The sequence below is a fragment of the Doryrhamphus excisus genome, linkage group LG10 (genome assembly GCF_037039965.1).
Source record: "Doryrhamphus excisus strain RoL-2023G ecotype Guam linkage group LG10, RoL_Dexc_Guam_v1.1, whole genome shotgun sequence".
NCBI classification, from domain to species: Eukaryota; Metazoa; Chordata; class Actinopteri; order Syngnathiformes; family Syngnathidae; genus Doryrhamphus; species Doryrhamphus excisus.
Window position 1 is genome coordinate 16949222 of NC_136366.1, and position 15865 is coordinate 16965086.

The 15865-nt window shown below is 40.6% G+C and overlaps 1 protein-coding gene across 2 annotated transcripts in view; it reads right to left on the reverse strand.

The window, feature by feature from the left end:
- Positions 1 to 15865, reverse strand: part of stxbp1a (syntaxin binding protein 1a) — a 46770-nt gene that overhangs the window by 12813 nt on the left and 18092 nt on the right. For both annotated transcript variants that reach the window (XM_058053837.2, XM_058053828.2), the window contains exons 5-18: positions 14677 to 14755; positions 14415 to 14518; positions 11556 to 11704; positions 9988 to 10072; positions 9753 to 9883; positions 7557 to 7664; positions 7405 to 7465; positions 6816 to 6881; positions 6641 to 6721; positions 6303 to 6441; positions 5072 to 5181; positions 4785 to 4886; positions 3824 to 3909; positions 2205 to 2359 (exon numbers count right to left, since the gene is read on the reverse strand). In XM_058053837.2, the coding sequence (XP_057909820.1) occupies positions 2205 to 2359; positions 3824 to 3909; positions 4785 to 4886; positions 5072 to 5181; positions 6303 to 6441; positions 6641 to 6721; positions 6816 to 6881; positions 7405 to 7465; positions 7557 to 7664; positions 9753 to 9883; positions 9988 to 10072; positions 11556 to 11704; positions 14415 to 14518; positions 14677 to 14755 (1456 nt within the window). The remainder of the gene's footprint in view (positions 1 to 2204; positions 2360 to 3823; positions 3910 to 4784; positions 4887 to 5071; positions 5182 to 6302; positions 6442 to 6640; positions 6722 to 6815; positions 6882 to 7404; positions 7466 to 7556; positions 7665 to 9752; positions 9884 to 9987; positions 10073 to 11555; positions 11705 to 14414; positions 14519 to 14676; positions 14756 to 15865) is intronic.

Sequence of the window (15865 nt, forward strand, 5' to 3'; positions counted from 1 at the left end):
GTACCCCGCCTCTCGCCCAAAGACAGCTGGGATAGGCTCCAGCATACCCGTGTGTGGACACATTTTTTTCATGAATACAGAGGGTTTTACAAATACCCTGCTACGTGTGGACAAGGCCTTATTCTCCTTTTATGGGCATGTTCCTGTTTCCACCTCCCATGGTGCATTTTACTGAGCTGTGACTGCTAGCCTTTCTACATTATTTTGTTACGTTTTTGTGTGTTGTGCCATGGTCGTGTGAGCTAATATTTAATTTAAATAAAGACATTTGTGCTTGTATCCTGGGATAATGCTGCACAATATCATTGCCATTCTTGGATTTGCTATTTTTTTCAGTAAACTTGAGTATAGTTTAAGTATATTTACTATAGATCATAGGTACAGCACATTAAGGGTAGTTTGAAATACTGCATACTATTTTGGTGCTTATTCCGATTAAAATTGAATTATTTAACAGGTTATTATAGTCAACTTTCAAGTACACTTGCATGCAAAATGATGTAAAAGATATTCAAAGCCAAAACCATTCAATAATTCAATAAATGTCTATTTAAAAAGTACAAGCACGGCAAGTATATTTCACTTATGAAAGTGCAAAATAATTATAGCACAGTGTCATTTTATTTAGATCAGCTCACAATTCAGGATTCACAACCCTGCAAATTTTCTTTGAAAATAGGTATTGTTTTCCACAGGAAACATTGTAGGTCATTAATATATTCTAAATATGTGATAATACTGGTATACATTGTAGCACTGTTAAAATCTCCCCACAGTTTGTCTGTATGCTTCACTGATAACATACCTACATTGTGTATTTAGCATTTACTTGCTGGTCGGTGTGGAAAGTAACTGCTAAAAATGTTGTCATCACCTAGGGCAGGGGTGGGCAAACTTTTTGACTCGCGGGCCGCATTGATATGACAAAATTTACGGGGGGGGCAGACTATATATTTTACACGTAACAGTCCACCTGGTATTATTGTATCTGTAAAATTGTCATGCAATCTGCTATTATTATTTATTACTTTATATTTATATTTAAATATTTAAAAAATAATAAAATATTATAATAATTACAATGAAATTAAAATAATAATTATTATATTATTATTATGTCAAATATGCAAATATAACAATAAAATTATATATAATTAATATAATAATTTGCATTAATATAATAATTATAATAATCATAATGTTCTAATAATAATTATAATAATCTAATAATAATAATAATAATAATTATTATTATTATTATTATGTGCTTGTGTCCCATTTTTCAGGAGCACTTTGTAAACAACAGACCATGTCAAAAAAACGAAATTGATAAAACCATCAAAAGGTTGGCTCAGGCCATGATGCCAGGTTGTATGTTGAGTTTAAATGAAATACTTTGGAAAGATTGGGCGGGCCGTATTCAAACACTTGGCGGGCCGGATGTGGCCCCCGGGCCGTAGTTTGCCCACCCCTGACCTAGGGTTTTCCACTAAATTGATCCAGAACTCAACTCAGAAAGACCTGGTTCCAAAACAAGTGTTAGAGTATATCAAATTTAAAGCTTGGATGGTTTTATGGCAGCATGGATGGGTTTTATTGGGCATTGTTAAATGCAATCTCAGTATATGTCCCCACATGAAGGAACCATTCATATGGGAAGGGTTTAGGTGAAACAACAATCCTCGTTCTCACTGGTGCCCCCTGAAATACCAATTGGAAGACGTGGGCCAGGGTAGGGCATGATTACATGCACATATGTATGTTATGTTATGTTTTGCAAGTTCTATATTACAAGTGATACAAAGACTCAAAATAATGCAAAAGTCAGACCCACGGCATTTAGGGCTATTAAGGGGGGTCTAGGAATGGAAGTCGTACACAACCGGAGGACCAACCACAGTGATTTGTTGTACAGTGAACTTATGGCAGGTTTGCTACACATCCCAGGTGACAGTGACAATTGGGGGGAGGCAGAAGGGTTCTAAATAGAGGACTTGTTGGTTTGTCCATTCCAAGGAGGCATTCCTAGCAGACCTTTGTGTTGATATTTTTTCCAGTGAGGATTATTGATAGCGGTTGAGCGATGTACACCACATTTTCTATTGCTTGTTAATGCAAAACGATGTACTATTTATTTTGTGTCAGTCTGCTTTAATGTCACACAGTCAGCTCTCAGCCCCTCCCTCCCCATTCGCACTACTCACCAATAATGGCTTCCCACTTCCCATTGGCTTGTGTGACCTCGTACGCGCAGCGCATCTCGCTGAAGGACACACCGCCGATGACAAAGACCATGACACGTGGGCCTGTGCGGTATTCTCCAGGTGTCTTGTTCTTGTGCCAGTGACCATACCGAGCACTGCCAGAAAGGACAATGTTATTACTTTTCTACAACTAACTCCTCTTGGACCCCAAAGCGGTCACTAAGGATAATTCCCATTATGGAATATAGCAGGCATTAGTAGTGGATGGCTTCTATAGGGTTGTTGGTAAACATCTCATCTCCTTCCTTCGTGTACTTCTACTCAATATGTCAAAATATATTATTTAACATCTGTGGTTCATTTTCAAGTATTGGTAGATTAACCCAGTGTTTTTCAACCTTTTTTGAGCCACGGCACGTTTTTTTTACATTGGAAAACATCACTAAGTCTATAGGAGGAAGGAGCTAGGTGTTGCCACACGGACCGATATTACATTGCTCTGCCAGTCTTTACACCACAGACACTCCACAGTAGCCATGTTTACATGAGGAGTTTTTCTCTTTCCGAATGACTTTTCCGGAAACAATGGTATCCATAGAAAGGAATATTCCAATCTCTTGTCTACATGCATCGCTATAATCAACCAGAATAGTCAATTCTTTGACTTGTTGGAATAACTCCGTATTGCCAGTTTTTCGTTTATCCAGTCTCGAAATTTAGTTTGGATCAAAAACAAACTTTCCGTATCAGTCCAGTGCCGATTGTTGGCCTCCATTTTTAAAACTGAAGAACGTCTGGAGCTGCGTGTTACGTCATATCTGAGCATGCGATATGATAAATTTAACCAGGAAAGGATCAAATTCAAGCTTGCTAATATTTTATAATTCAACTTGGTACATGTTTTATATAGATATATATTTTCTTTTGACTTATGGACTTATGAATGGCGTATAGAAGGGTTTAGATTCTGTTCCACAGATGGCGCTAATGCACACGAAAGCTGCTTGCCAACCGCCAATAAACAACAGAAGACGAAAAACGCACCCTGACAACTTTCCGTTTGAGCGGCTACAAGATACCTCAATCGGATTGGGGAAAGGAATATTCCACCCCTGTTAATCCGATTATATGTTCATTCAGATTGGCACTATTCTTTCGGAATGAGGCGTATACAAAGGTTAAATTCTTTCCGTTTGAGCAAATAAACCAAATGCAATTGGAATATTTGGGTCCATGTATACGTGGATATTGACATAATATTTACAAATGATGATTAATGAATGTTAATTATAAAAAGTGATATTAGATAATTCCTCACGGCACACCTGACAATTTCTCAAGGCACACTAGTGGTTGAAAATGACTGGATTAACCCACCTGATTCCAGTGTTCTCCCTAATATTAACAAATAAAAGTAAATATAATAAAAATAGGCACATAGATTGATGTGACACTCCTGTCACTGCTGTGGAATATTTCCAAAGCTCATTAGCGCCTACGACTTCTCAAATATTGATCTACAAGACTCATCTCCCGTGCTAAATTGCTATTGATCTGACATTGCCATTTTTTTGGAACTGATTGCAATTTAATGTGTGTGTGTGTGTGTGCGTGTGTACCTGACAGCAGTGGTGCTGAAAGAGGCTGAAGAGCGGGTGGAGATGTAAGGGTAGTGCTTTGTGTCCAGCTTATCATCGATGGCATCCTGCAGAGGAACAAAAACACACACATTGTTTTAGCACATTAGCATCATAGACAGCTGTGAGAGGTCGCTCTGGGCTTGGTTCAGTGATGTGGAATAAGATGTGGCGCTTTATGAACTTGCTTACCGGTAACTTGCTTGTTGGACTCGTTGGCTTGTCATGTTAATTTAGCTAATTTAGCCTCCCCGCTATGTTATTACTCTTCATGTGTTAAGTTAACATACTGAACACCTCTTCATCCTCTTGTTCTGTGTACTACGGTTTTATGGCGCTGAATAAATTGCCTTTTCCAGATTAAATGAAATGACCCTTGGTTATTTGGCAAAACCCTGTTGCTGCAATAATTCCTTGTGCCGGTTTTGACACAATAATTGAATGATACAGGGCACACTGGATGCTTTTTGTTGAGGAATACTTTCTAATAGGCTTCTGCCTTTGAGACTGTGTCTGTAAGTAATGTGCTACTTTAATTATATGATACCTGTGGGTTGAGAAATGTCATATTTTCGACAGCAGTGTGTTTAATTTAAGGAATACTAAATAAGGGTGAATGAATGTGAGTGTGAATGGTTGTTTGTCTATATGTGCTCCGTGATTGGCTGGCGACCAGTCCAGGGTGTACCCCACCTCTCGCCCGAAGACAGCTGGGATAGGCTCCAGCACCCCCGCGACCCTCGTGAGGATAAGCGGTAGAAAATGAATGAATGAATGAAATAAGGGTGATGGTGGTTCCGCAGCCACAGCAATCAAGAACCACTGGTCTAAATCAATGGTTATAGAAACATCAAGACCATGCATCCATCCATTTTCCTCCGCTTGAATGAGCCTGTTGGTTCATTCCACTGCCAAAACAATTGTTACAGAACTTGTGACACACCTCCATGATGTCTTTGACCAATGGTGTCCAGCGGGACAGTTGATAGGTCTGCTCACTCACTCGCTCCTTCCTGTCCATTTTCTTTCCTCGGCGGAGAGTTGACTGAAGAAAAAAAATCAAAAAAATTTAGAAGATCTTAAAGGTCTAATATGTCATGATATTAAACCTGACTAATTGATAATAAACATGAAAATACGTAGATGCAGTTGCACGTCTATGGTTCTTATAGGCATATTCCAAGTAGTGAATGTGATGGATGGGCAGGAAAAAGAGAGGTGAAGAGTTACGTCTGTGACAATGGGGACGCCCAAGTGAGCCATGTTGCTGATGATCTCGCTGTCTTCAGGAGGGATCTGAGCATGCTGGATCAACTTGTTCAGGTTCTCCTCTGTTATGCCTGAACACACACATGCATAAATACATACACACGTAAACCATCACTAAATCACTATAAAGCAGGGGTCTCAAACATGCAACCCGCGGGCTGAATGTGGCCCGCAGGACACTAGTTTGAGGCCCCCGCCTTGATATGAAAGTTTAATGTTAGTGCGGCCCGCTCAAGTTTGATATGGATGCTGTATGGTATCATGTACCCAGAAAAAATTATTATGTTTGATTAATGTTCATGTTAAAGGTTAAATAACTGTTAATAGTTATCCTCCCTATGCGTGTGGAAGTGGTAAGTTTTTGGCGATTTAAGTTTAAAGAAAATAACTTGAAGGCTACCGTTTAGGTCGCTAGTTCTCTAGTTTGCGAGTTAGCATGTGTTTCAAGACCCTGCAGTTGCGCAATATGTTGTAAATAAAAAGAGTATAAATGTGACTATAGTCGTGTTTTGTCATGTCTACAGGGCTCTAATAATGCTTTGTTCATTTTAATCTGAAAAAAATAATTTGTCTACCCACCAACTATATGTGGTTTCTTAAGTTTTTATTATTTGCCGTTTTATTATTATTATTATATTTATTTATTTATTATTGATTGATTGATTTTCTTTATTCTTGATTTGTTTATTTATTTTTCATCTTATTTTGTGTAGAAAAATATAAAGTAAGATATTTGAGAACAGTGGAATGTTTTATCAGCTTTTCTTGTAGAAAATTGGAAACAAAGCAAAGTTTTACATTTTTTTTTTTGTTTTTAATAAATGTTCCAGTGGCCCCCAAGTAAATTGAGTTTGAGACCCCTGGTTATGTTAAGACAACACTGTATGTTTGTGATCCGTATTGGTATCGTTTGATTTGACTCATGGATAATCTTTAACAGCAGCATCAAATCCTGATCGGAACATCGGAACATCAGACGAATCAAAAGAAAAATATGCACAAAGAATTTCAACAAACTACTGCCAGTTTAAAAAGTGTTCGCCCATCCTCTTTATGTCTCTGGTGAAAGTCTCAAGTGAAATTATGTGTCACTAGTGTCAACGTGAGTCCTAAACAGGTTCCACTGGAGTTAGGAAAAAAAAACAGACAGGGAGTACGAAGCAGCACATAAATGGTGTAGTGTCCGCCATACCGTTTTTGAGGAAGATGTAGAGCAGGATGATGCGGATCTTGTCGTATGTGCTGACATTGGCGTCAAGCAGGATGGGCACAATGGCCCTCATGGGATCTTTGATCTTCTCCCCCTCGGCATCCGTGCCCATTGCAAGATCCTACGACATGAAACATACAATGCATCTCTTGGTAACGCATGTGTTTGTGTTATATTTATTTCCTTTTGTCTCATTGTGTCCTTCCCTTTTTTCTCTCATTACGTCCTCACCACAATGTAACAAATGAGGTTAGCAGACTACGGAATAAGAATTCATGGAATTCTTTGACGACAATACTACTGATCCTGGACCCTTTTACCTGTTCAACACGGCACAGCTTGTCCACGGTCCCCTGGTAATGCTTCATGCAGTCCTCAGCAAGCTGCAGGTGAGTGGAGTACTGGAAAAAAAAAACACACACAGTTGCCACATGACATACTAAACTCATGCAAAGAAACATACACACACGCACACATTCATCTGAACATACACACCTTGCTGAGCTCCTTCTGATACTGTGGCATCTTCTTCAGCATCTGGGACAGATCCCTCATTGTGGTCTGTTGAAACAAATGTGGAATTAGTATGAACTTAATGGGCTATAATTTCGTGGTGCACCCCATGCACTGGTCATTTCGTCCAGCGCACCACTGTGCGCAGACAATTTGGTAATTCGGTAGAGATGGGCGTGGCAGCGCACCAGGACTAATATTTTCAGCTTGGTGCAGTGGCAAAAACCAAAGGTGCCAGTGAAAGATCGCCATCGCAGACATTATCTGTTCTCTGTGCAGGTGAAGCGCACCCTGCGCAGTGGTAAATTGGCTGACAGACGCACCGTCCACAAAACCTCACAAGCAGGTTTTTCAGAGTGTCAGGCACATTTCAATGCAATAAACAATCACAGCAACCGCAATTTAATGTAACCGTCTGAACCAACATGTACATTTTTTGTATTAATTGGCCCCTCACATCTGAGGTCAGATCAAATAATGGGAACTCAACCTGACAGCAGCTGAAAGTATGATGCCAACCAGGGCCGGCTGTATATAAAAAATGCAGCAATTTGCGAATGTTCCACGTTACCTTCTCTCCGGTGTTCATTCTCTTGCTTGAGGAAAATTCTTTCAGCTGACGTGTGACTTCCCTTTACGTCAATAAACAGCACAATTTTGTCATATTGTTAGGTACAGTATTAAGATGAAAGAGAAAATGTAGGGATCATTAGAAGTACTCACTGGGACACCTCGGCGATGTGTTTGTGTCTCAGGCTAACCCACAGATCGTCGTCTTCATGCAGCAGAACCTCTTTCTCACGAGAGTCACCCATGCCGCTGGTGTCATACCTTTACCAAAAACACAATTGACAACGTGAAGTTGAGTTCAGGGGTGTCCAAGATTTGTCCATTGAGGGCCACATACAGAAATATGGAAGAATGCTGAGGGGGCCACTTGGGGGTACCGTGAAACCATGAATGTCGACGGCCATTGAACTAGCTGGCTGATGTAGACATAAGTGGTTGGTCGACATAACCGAAATGCAAATCGAAGCTAGTAATTTTGTGAGGAAACCCTGAGCATTTTCGTCCATTTCTACATATTTTTATTGAAATTCTTGTGCTATCATATCATATTCGTTGCCGTTTCAGTCTGCTTAGCAATAATGATTAAGTTAACAATATTATGACACATGTTGACATAAACGGACCCATTTTTTATCGAAAGTAGCCCCTTTGGATCACAAATTTTATGTTGGCAAAAGTGGCCAACTGTGTATATCAAGCAGGAACTTAATATGGCCCTACCGAATAATCATTATTGGTAATCAAATTTTAGCCACTTGATGTCAGTGTTAGAAATAATTTTTCAGTAATAAAATGTAGATGATATGGTATTTTTTCTGAAAACTGAATGTCATTCATGACTCTGCCAGACAATTTAATCAGCTGATAATAGCCGTTAGAGTACAGGTGGCAAACTCAAGGACCGGGGGCCAGATTCGGCCTGCCACGTTGTTTTTGCTGGCCACAAAACCTTGGAAATAATGCAAATTTTGGTGGTTTGGGTGAAATGACCCTCATTCTACCCAAACGATGGTCGTTGGCAGGCCTCACTGTATTGTACCTTAATGACTGTCTTTTGGTATCACAAAAGAATGAAACTGGTATTGGTAGGGGTGTGCCTCAACCTGAGACATAAATACTTGGATCTTGCACCATCGAGAGAGATGCAACATAGAGATTTGTTGGGCAGAAAAAGTTGGTCAATATATTAGTTATGGAGATTTTGTTATTCCCCAATATCGGAATCGGGCTCCATCCATCCATACATTTTCCTCTGCTTATCCGGGTCCGGGTCGTGGGGGGAGCAGTCTTAGTTAGGAAGCCCAGACTTCCTGGTCCCCGGCCACCTCCTCCAGCTCCACCGGGAGGACACCAAGGCGTTCCCAGGCCAGCTGTGAGACATAATCCCTCCAGCGTGTCCTAGGTCTGCCCTGGGGCCTTTTCCCAGCTGGGCATGCCTGGAACACCTCACCTGAGAGGCGTCCGGGAGGCATCCGGACTAAATGCCCGAGCCACCTCAACTGACTCCTCTTGATGTGAAGGATGACTGAGCTCCTCACCCTATCTCTTAGGGTGAGTTCAGCTACCCTACGGAGGAAACTCATTTCGGCCGCCTGTATCCGCGATCTCATTCTTTCGGTCATGACCCAAAGCTCATGACCATAGGTGAGGGTGGGAACATAGATCGACCGGTAAATTGAGAGCTTTGCCCTCCGGCTCAGCTCTCTTTTCACCACGACGGTCCGGTACAGCGACCACATTACTGCCGAGGCTGCGCCGATCCGTCTGTCGACCTCACGCTCCCACCTTCCCTCACTTGTGAACAAGACCCCGAGATACTTAAATTCCTCCACCTGGGGCAGGACCTCATTCCCACTCCACCCCTTTCCGACTGAGAACCATGGCCTCTGATTTGGAGGTACCGAGTCTCATCCCAGACGCTTCACACTCAGATGCAAACCGTCCCAGTAAACGCTGAAGGTCGCAGCCCGAAGAAGCCATAAGAACCACATCATCTGCAAATAGCAGAGATGAGATTCTAAGGCCCCCGAACCGGACTCCCTCAACACCTTGGCTGCGCCTAGAAATTCTATCCATGAAAATTGTGAACAGAATCGGTGACAAAGGGCACAACAATTTCAAACCAAGGTAGACCAGAAGTTGAGTTCAATAACAACAAAAAAAGCCTCCATCTAAGTGTTATTTGTATTAGCTTTTGATCTGATGACATTTTAACAGTTTTCTTGTAACCACTTGAAAACTTTATAGTTTTCATAATGGCGCCTATTCATTTTTTATATATAAACACCAGTTGCTGGACCGGACACCCCTGCATAAAAGGTATTACATGAGTAAACTATTATATTGTACTTGTAGACGTCATTTTCAATGGGCAGCAGGTCATAGCCCATCGCCTGGAAGGTGAGCTCATGGAGGACAGGTGAGACTGGGTCAAAGGCTCTGTCCAGGATGATCAACTGTGAGCGAGCCTTATCTGGACCCTGCACATGGACGCAAACAAACAGAACAATAGCAAAACTTTCCAAAAAAAAGTTCTAAAAATAATACTATCATTGACAGCAGAGGTGAAACAAGATGTGCTCGCCTCTCCCATGGTAGGATCATCAGCCTTGTAGGCGTCCAGTTTGTCCTGAACCAGCTGAGCCAAGGTGGCATTGTCTTTGTACTCCCTAAAGACATGGACACATATGCAAAACATTAGCTAAGTTATAGGTTAGTACGTTGTAAGTTAGCTTTGTATGAGCTATAGGGAATGTAATGAACTGCTGATCTAAAATGCTGCTGCTGATGCAAAACATTTTGGCCATGTGATATTTTTGCGCTAACTGCAACATTTGCTTATCTCTAGCTCATACATCCATACATACTGGTTTTAACTCAGACGACGCAGTAGCATCCTAATACAATGGAACGTCTGCCCTGGTTAGCGTATTTTTCAGTTAACAGCAAAAAATTATGACACAATTTGGCTATCTTTGTGTACTTTTTCCAGTGAGTGTGCGTCTTGACATGAATACACTGTGAGAGTCCAGTTGATGTCATGTATTTTTATCACTTCTTCTACCAAAGAAGCTAGCTGGCTAACAAAATGGCAACCGGAACAGGATGTTTGCTACCTAGTCCGTTTTTATGACGTCATCAGCATTTTATTTACATAAAACCATTCTAAACGATGGATAAAATTAACATTTAAGTTTACCTATTTTTTTTTAACCTTCACTGAAGACATGATTCTTGATGTGAGTTAAGGCAGCAAGACAACACGGAACAACACGGACACCATCTTCCTGCCTTGTCATGAGCTAGTTCTTGAATTCAGTTTAATAGAGTTTCTCACTTCCTTTATCAAAATGCTGGTACTGGAAATTTTCTTTGGCTCCACTTTGGGTTGTTGATGTCAGAAACACTATTTCATTCAATAAATAACAAAACAGGAATGTGGTGTCTGACTGCCGCGTCACGTCACACCAAGAATCAGGTATACAAAACCAAAACACATGTTTACTGTATTGGCTTCTGGAACAAATTGGATTAATTTTTACGGGAAAAATTAAGTTAAGTCAGTTTTAGTTAGTCAGACTTTCTAGAACGACATAATGAAACTAACCAAAGTTCAACTGTATTTTACCATTAAGGCTTTATCATAGGCTGGTGTTTTATTCGAACGCTTTGAACGTTGTGGCTTAAACATTGATGTTGCTAATTTATGGCTAAAAGAACAGCAGTTCCCATGATACTTAGAGTTCTAAAACAGACAGAGTGCATTTCACATTTTTTGAAGTCTTATGCAGCAATTGTGTTTTGATCTGACACATCTTAAGTAAATTTGATCAAGTATAGAATTACGAGTCTACAGGTTCCGTTTGGACCAAAAACATCCGACATCGCACCGGATGTGGTGAGTGACACCGGGAACACCGAGTGCAGGTAAGATTGCAAGGTTTATAGTGTGTCTTTTGTTGGAAATATCCCATGTTACAATGTAGACACCTATGGCTGATTGACAAGTGCAACCTATACTGTTTTGCCTATGCCTTATCACAGTTAAAACACAACTTTAGTGGCATCTTTTAGTAGTAAAAACACAGTGGACCAGGATTTGATAAGGTCGTCTAGAAAAAAACTACACCAACGTAATCAGGTTCTACTGACCCCCGATATCTGACAGCCGGGTACTCCTTCAGTGTAGCACACAGCGTGGCCAGTTGCTCAGCCAGCCTCTCCATCACGGGGTTCTTCAGCTGGGTCTTATGAGGGCTGTAGAAACTGTGGAAGGCATCAGGATTGTCCAGAGAGTACACCTGTACACAGATACACTTCACTTAACCTTTTAAATCCGATGTTGGAGACTTGGAGAACATGTAAGATCAAGGACAACATCGGCATTGTGGGAGCTGTAAAGAAAGACCTTACGTTGCTATTATTATTATTGCCATTTTTATCCTTTCCTTGTACTATTATGAAATTATTAACCTGGGACAAGTTAAACATTCTAACATAACATTATCGTTTTTTTCGCTGCTTTGACCCTTTCCTTGTTACTACATGTCCTTGACGCATTTCCTTCATTTTTCTGCTTCCTATCCTCCCCTTCGTCAATCACTATCCCTGCCGCCTCCCACCCCATCTGCCTGTAGTCACATGACCAGGCTCCTGAATTGCAGAAGGGGCTCCGCGTGCGTTAGAGCTACAATTGGTCAAGGCCTGCTGTGTGGATTTGAGCTCATCCAATAGGAGGATGTGCCTCAGTATGTAGGCGGGACTCATGAGGCAGCATTTGCCTGAGGCAGAAAATCACTGACTCTGAATTAATAATAGTAGACAGGAGGGTGAAAAGCATTGTGGGTCGGCACATAGTGAGAATAAAGGATGGAGGGAAGGAGATGAAGGAGAAAGGGACATTGATCGGCAAAATGGGGATGCAGAACAAAAGAACAAAAATGTGGAAAAAACAGGAGGAATGATGCTTAGTGATGATAATGACGATAACGATGCTACAGCACATTTCAACATCAACAGAAACAACCGTTTTGCATCTAAAATTCAACATAAACAGCAAAAGACATGTTTCAGTAATAAGAACATGTTTTACATGTTTACAGTTTTAAGCCGAAAAAAGGGCCATAAACAAGTACATTTTATAAGATCTTCCACATTGAAAAACCAGAGTAGCCGGAGAAAACCCAAGCACACACAGAGATGCCCAAGTGGAGAATCAACCCAAGTTTTCCCGATCTCCTGACTGTGTGGCCTACATGCTAACCACTCATCCACCATGCGGCCTATTTGTATTTAATTTTCCAAGCACAAATTGACTTTTTGTGGTCCAACAGTTAATATAAATACAATATATAATTGTTATCTGGGGGACGAGTGGTTAGTGCGCAGACCTCACAGCTAGGAGACCAGGGTTCAATTCCACCCTCGGGCATCTCTGTGTGGAGTTTGCATGTTCTCCCCGTGCATGCGTGGGTTTTCTCCGGGTACTCCGGTTTCCTCCCACATTCCAAAAACATGCTAGGTTAATTGGCCACTCCAAATTGTCCATAGGTATGAATGTGAGTGTGAATGGTTATTTGTCTATATGTGCCCTGTGATTGGCTGGCGACCAGTCCAGGGTGTACCCCGCTCCAGCACCTCCCGCGACCCTCGTGAGGAAAAGCGGTAGAAAATGAATGAATGAAAATAAAATCCAAAATTTGTTCCAACTATAATGATGAAAATGGTAATATTAATGATGATTATAATGATGGTAATAATGATAAAGATTATAACAATAATGATAATAATGATAATGATAATAACAATAATAATATTACAATGATAATAATAACAGGGTAAAACAAGACAGTGGCATGAACATGATTATATCTTGCAAAAAGGGGTAGGCATTTATAAGCTTTTGCTTCAGCCTACTCCTTTTGAGCTTGTGATCAGATAGCTGAACACAAATGTAAATAATGTAAAGTTATATTTTGATTGATGTAAGAAATGCACTGTAATGTTTCATATATTTGTCCACATTTTTTTTTAAAAAAAAGGTAATGTCATGTAAGGTAATGTCTCATCAATGTTGTGCGTCATTACTGATGGGTAGTGACCAGAAGACTACATACCGTATAATCTGTATTTTCTTACTAATAAAGGTAAATGGCATCCGTCTACAGCAAGGGTCTCAAACTCAATTTACCTGGGGGCCAACGGAGCTAGGTTCTGGGTGAAGCCGGATCGCATCAGGTTTTGAAAAAAAACCCCAAAAGTTTATTAAAAACTGGGAGAAAAATCAATAAAAAAAATCTTCAATGCTTTTGCTTCTGCTATACCCTACACTTTTTCAGTACTTTGGTTCCGGTTTTCCACACCAAAATATCTGATAAAACATTCCACTGTTCTCAAATATCTTAATTTTTATTTTTCTATACACAAAATAAGATAAAAACTCAATAAACAAATTAAGAATAAAGACAATAAATCAATCATTCAGTAATAAATAAGTAAAATAATAATAAAACAGCAAATAAGAAAAATGTAAGAAACCACATACAGTTGGTAGAGAAATTATTTTTTTCTGATTCAAATGTACAGTATTAACAGTTATTTGACTTTTAACATGAACATTAATGAAACTTAATAATTTGACCCAATTAGCATGTTAGCATCGTACTCAGTTCCATCTGGGAGCGGCGTCGTAACTTTAACATGTTTGATGAGATGCTTTATCTTGACGTGTATTTTCCGTTTTATTCCAAATCATTTCCTGCATTTATTTGTACCCAGCGTCATAAGCCTTTAGCTTCATTGCTAATCCAAAGCAAAACAGGGCGGGGTAACAGGGTAGGGTAGCAGTATGGGCGGGGCAAAATCATGTTAATTGTGTCCGGTGTGCACACAGCTTTAAGCATTAAACTTTGGTATCAAGGTGGGGGCCTCAAACTAGAGTCTCGCGGGATGCATTTGGCCCGCGGGCCGCAAGTTTGAGACCCCTGCTCTACAGTATGTAGGTTTGCTTACCTGAGACTCATAGGGCAGGAAAGCGATATTGATCTCCGTCAGAGTCTTGATGGTTTTGGAAGCTCGGCTCTTCACCAGCTCATTGAACAGAGGATCGGGGCAGGCTTGTGGGGAAAGCAACACATGATGTAGCTTAAACTATAATTAGTACTTTCACGTCTGACTTATAGGACTATATTTGAGTAAAAAAAGGCTGAGATTGTCGTTGTGGTCTACCCCCTCACAGATCACAATGATTCGAACCATACTTGTGAATACTCACAGTCAGTGAAGAAAACATGGGCTGCCTTGTATTTTGCTGAGTGAGGGTCTTTGAAGTCTCCAATGAGGGTGTGGACAGACTGAAGAGGAAGAGAAGCACAAATAATGAAGATGTACCATGTCAAAAACGATTAATAGTGCATATTTAAAGGGTGCATTTCATCCATAAATACATTTTCTCTACCGCTTGTCCTCATTAGCGTCAAGGTTGAGTTAGAGACCGTGGACCAGCCACCACTCAACCGCAATGCACATACTGTGGAACCTTCGTGAGCGTCATTAATCCGCTCCAGAAAGTCCAAGTCTAACTAAAACGTACCCGTACCGTGGGGTGACTAAACTTTTTCTACCGAGGTCTGCATACTGAAAAGTCAAAGGATGTGGAGGACCATTTTGATATTTATAGGTCATCACATGGTTTGTCTGGTATCAGGCCAGGTATCATGCCCCCAAGTGTCAGTATCATACTGGCACGCGGGGGCATGATACTGGGCCTGATACCATACAAACCATGTGATGATCTTATTATCACATACTATTTAATCATGAGCTTATTATCACGTACTATTTAATCAAAAGACCATTTTGTTTCCAGAAAATGTTCAGTTTATTACATGTATTATATATAAACAGTGTAAACACAATAATTGCAAAAATATTTCAACAATAATATTTTATCAGCAGTCTTATCTTATCAATGTCTGACAATTAAAGTTCCATTAATCAAGTTTGGGTTTTTTGGTGACTGGAGAAGCACTAGGCACTAAGCACTCGTGTGCTGTTCTCTGATTGGTTGTTTCACGGGCACGATACCAGAGCAGCGCGCTCTGAGTGGACAGCTACGGGGGCTGATACTGGACATGGTTAAACTCTATATTTTATCAGTATCACTGCCCTGGGCTTTGACACAGTATCATTTCGGCCTTTTCCCGTATCATTCATGGGCGGTTTCTAGGGTACAGGGCCAATTAATACTGTAGTATGTGATAAATCAGATAAATCAGATAAATCTGATCAGCCCCCGTAGCTGTCCACTCAGAGCGCGCTGCTCTGGTATCGTGCCCGTGAAACAACCAATCAGAGAACAGCGCACGAGCGTGAACACACAGCGTTTGTTTTGCTGCCGTCTGTGCTCTGTCAACATGTCAGCGGTTGACACTCCCGGGGAAAGACAAATAGGGAAAATAGCA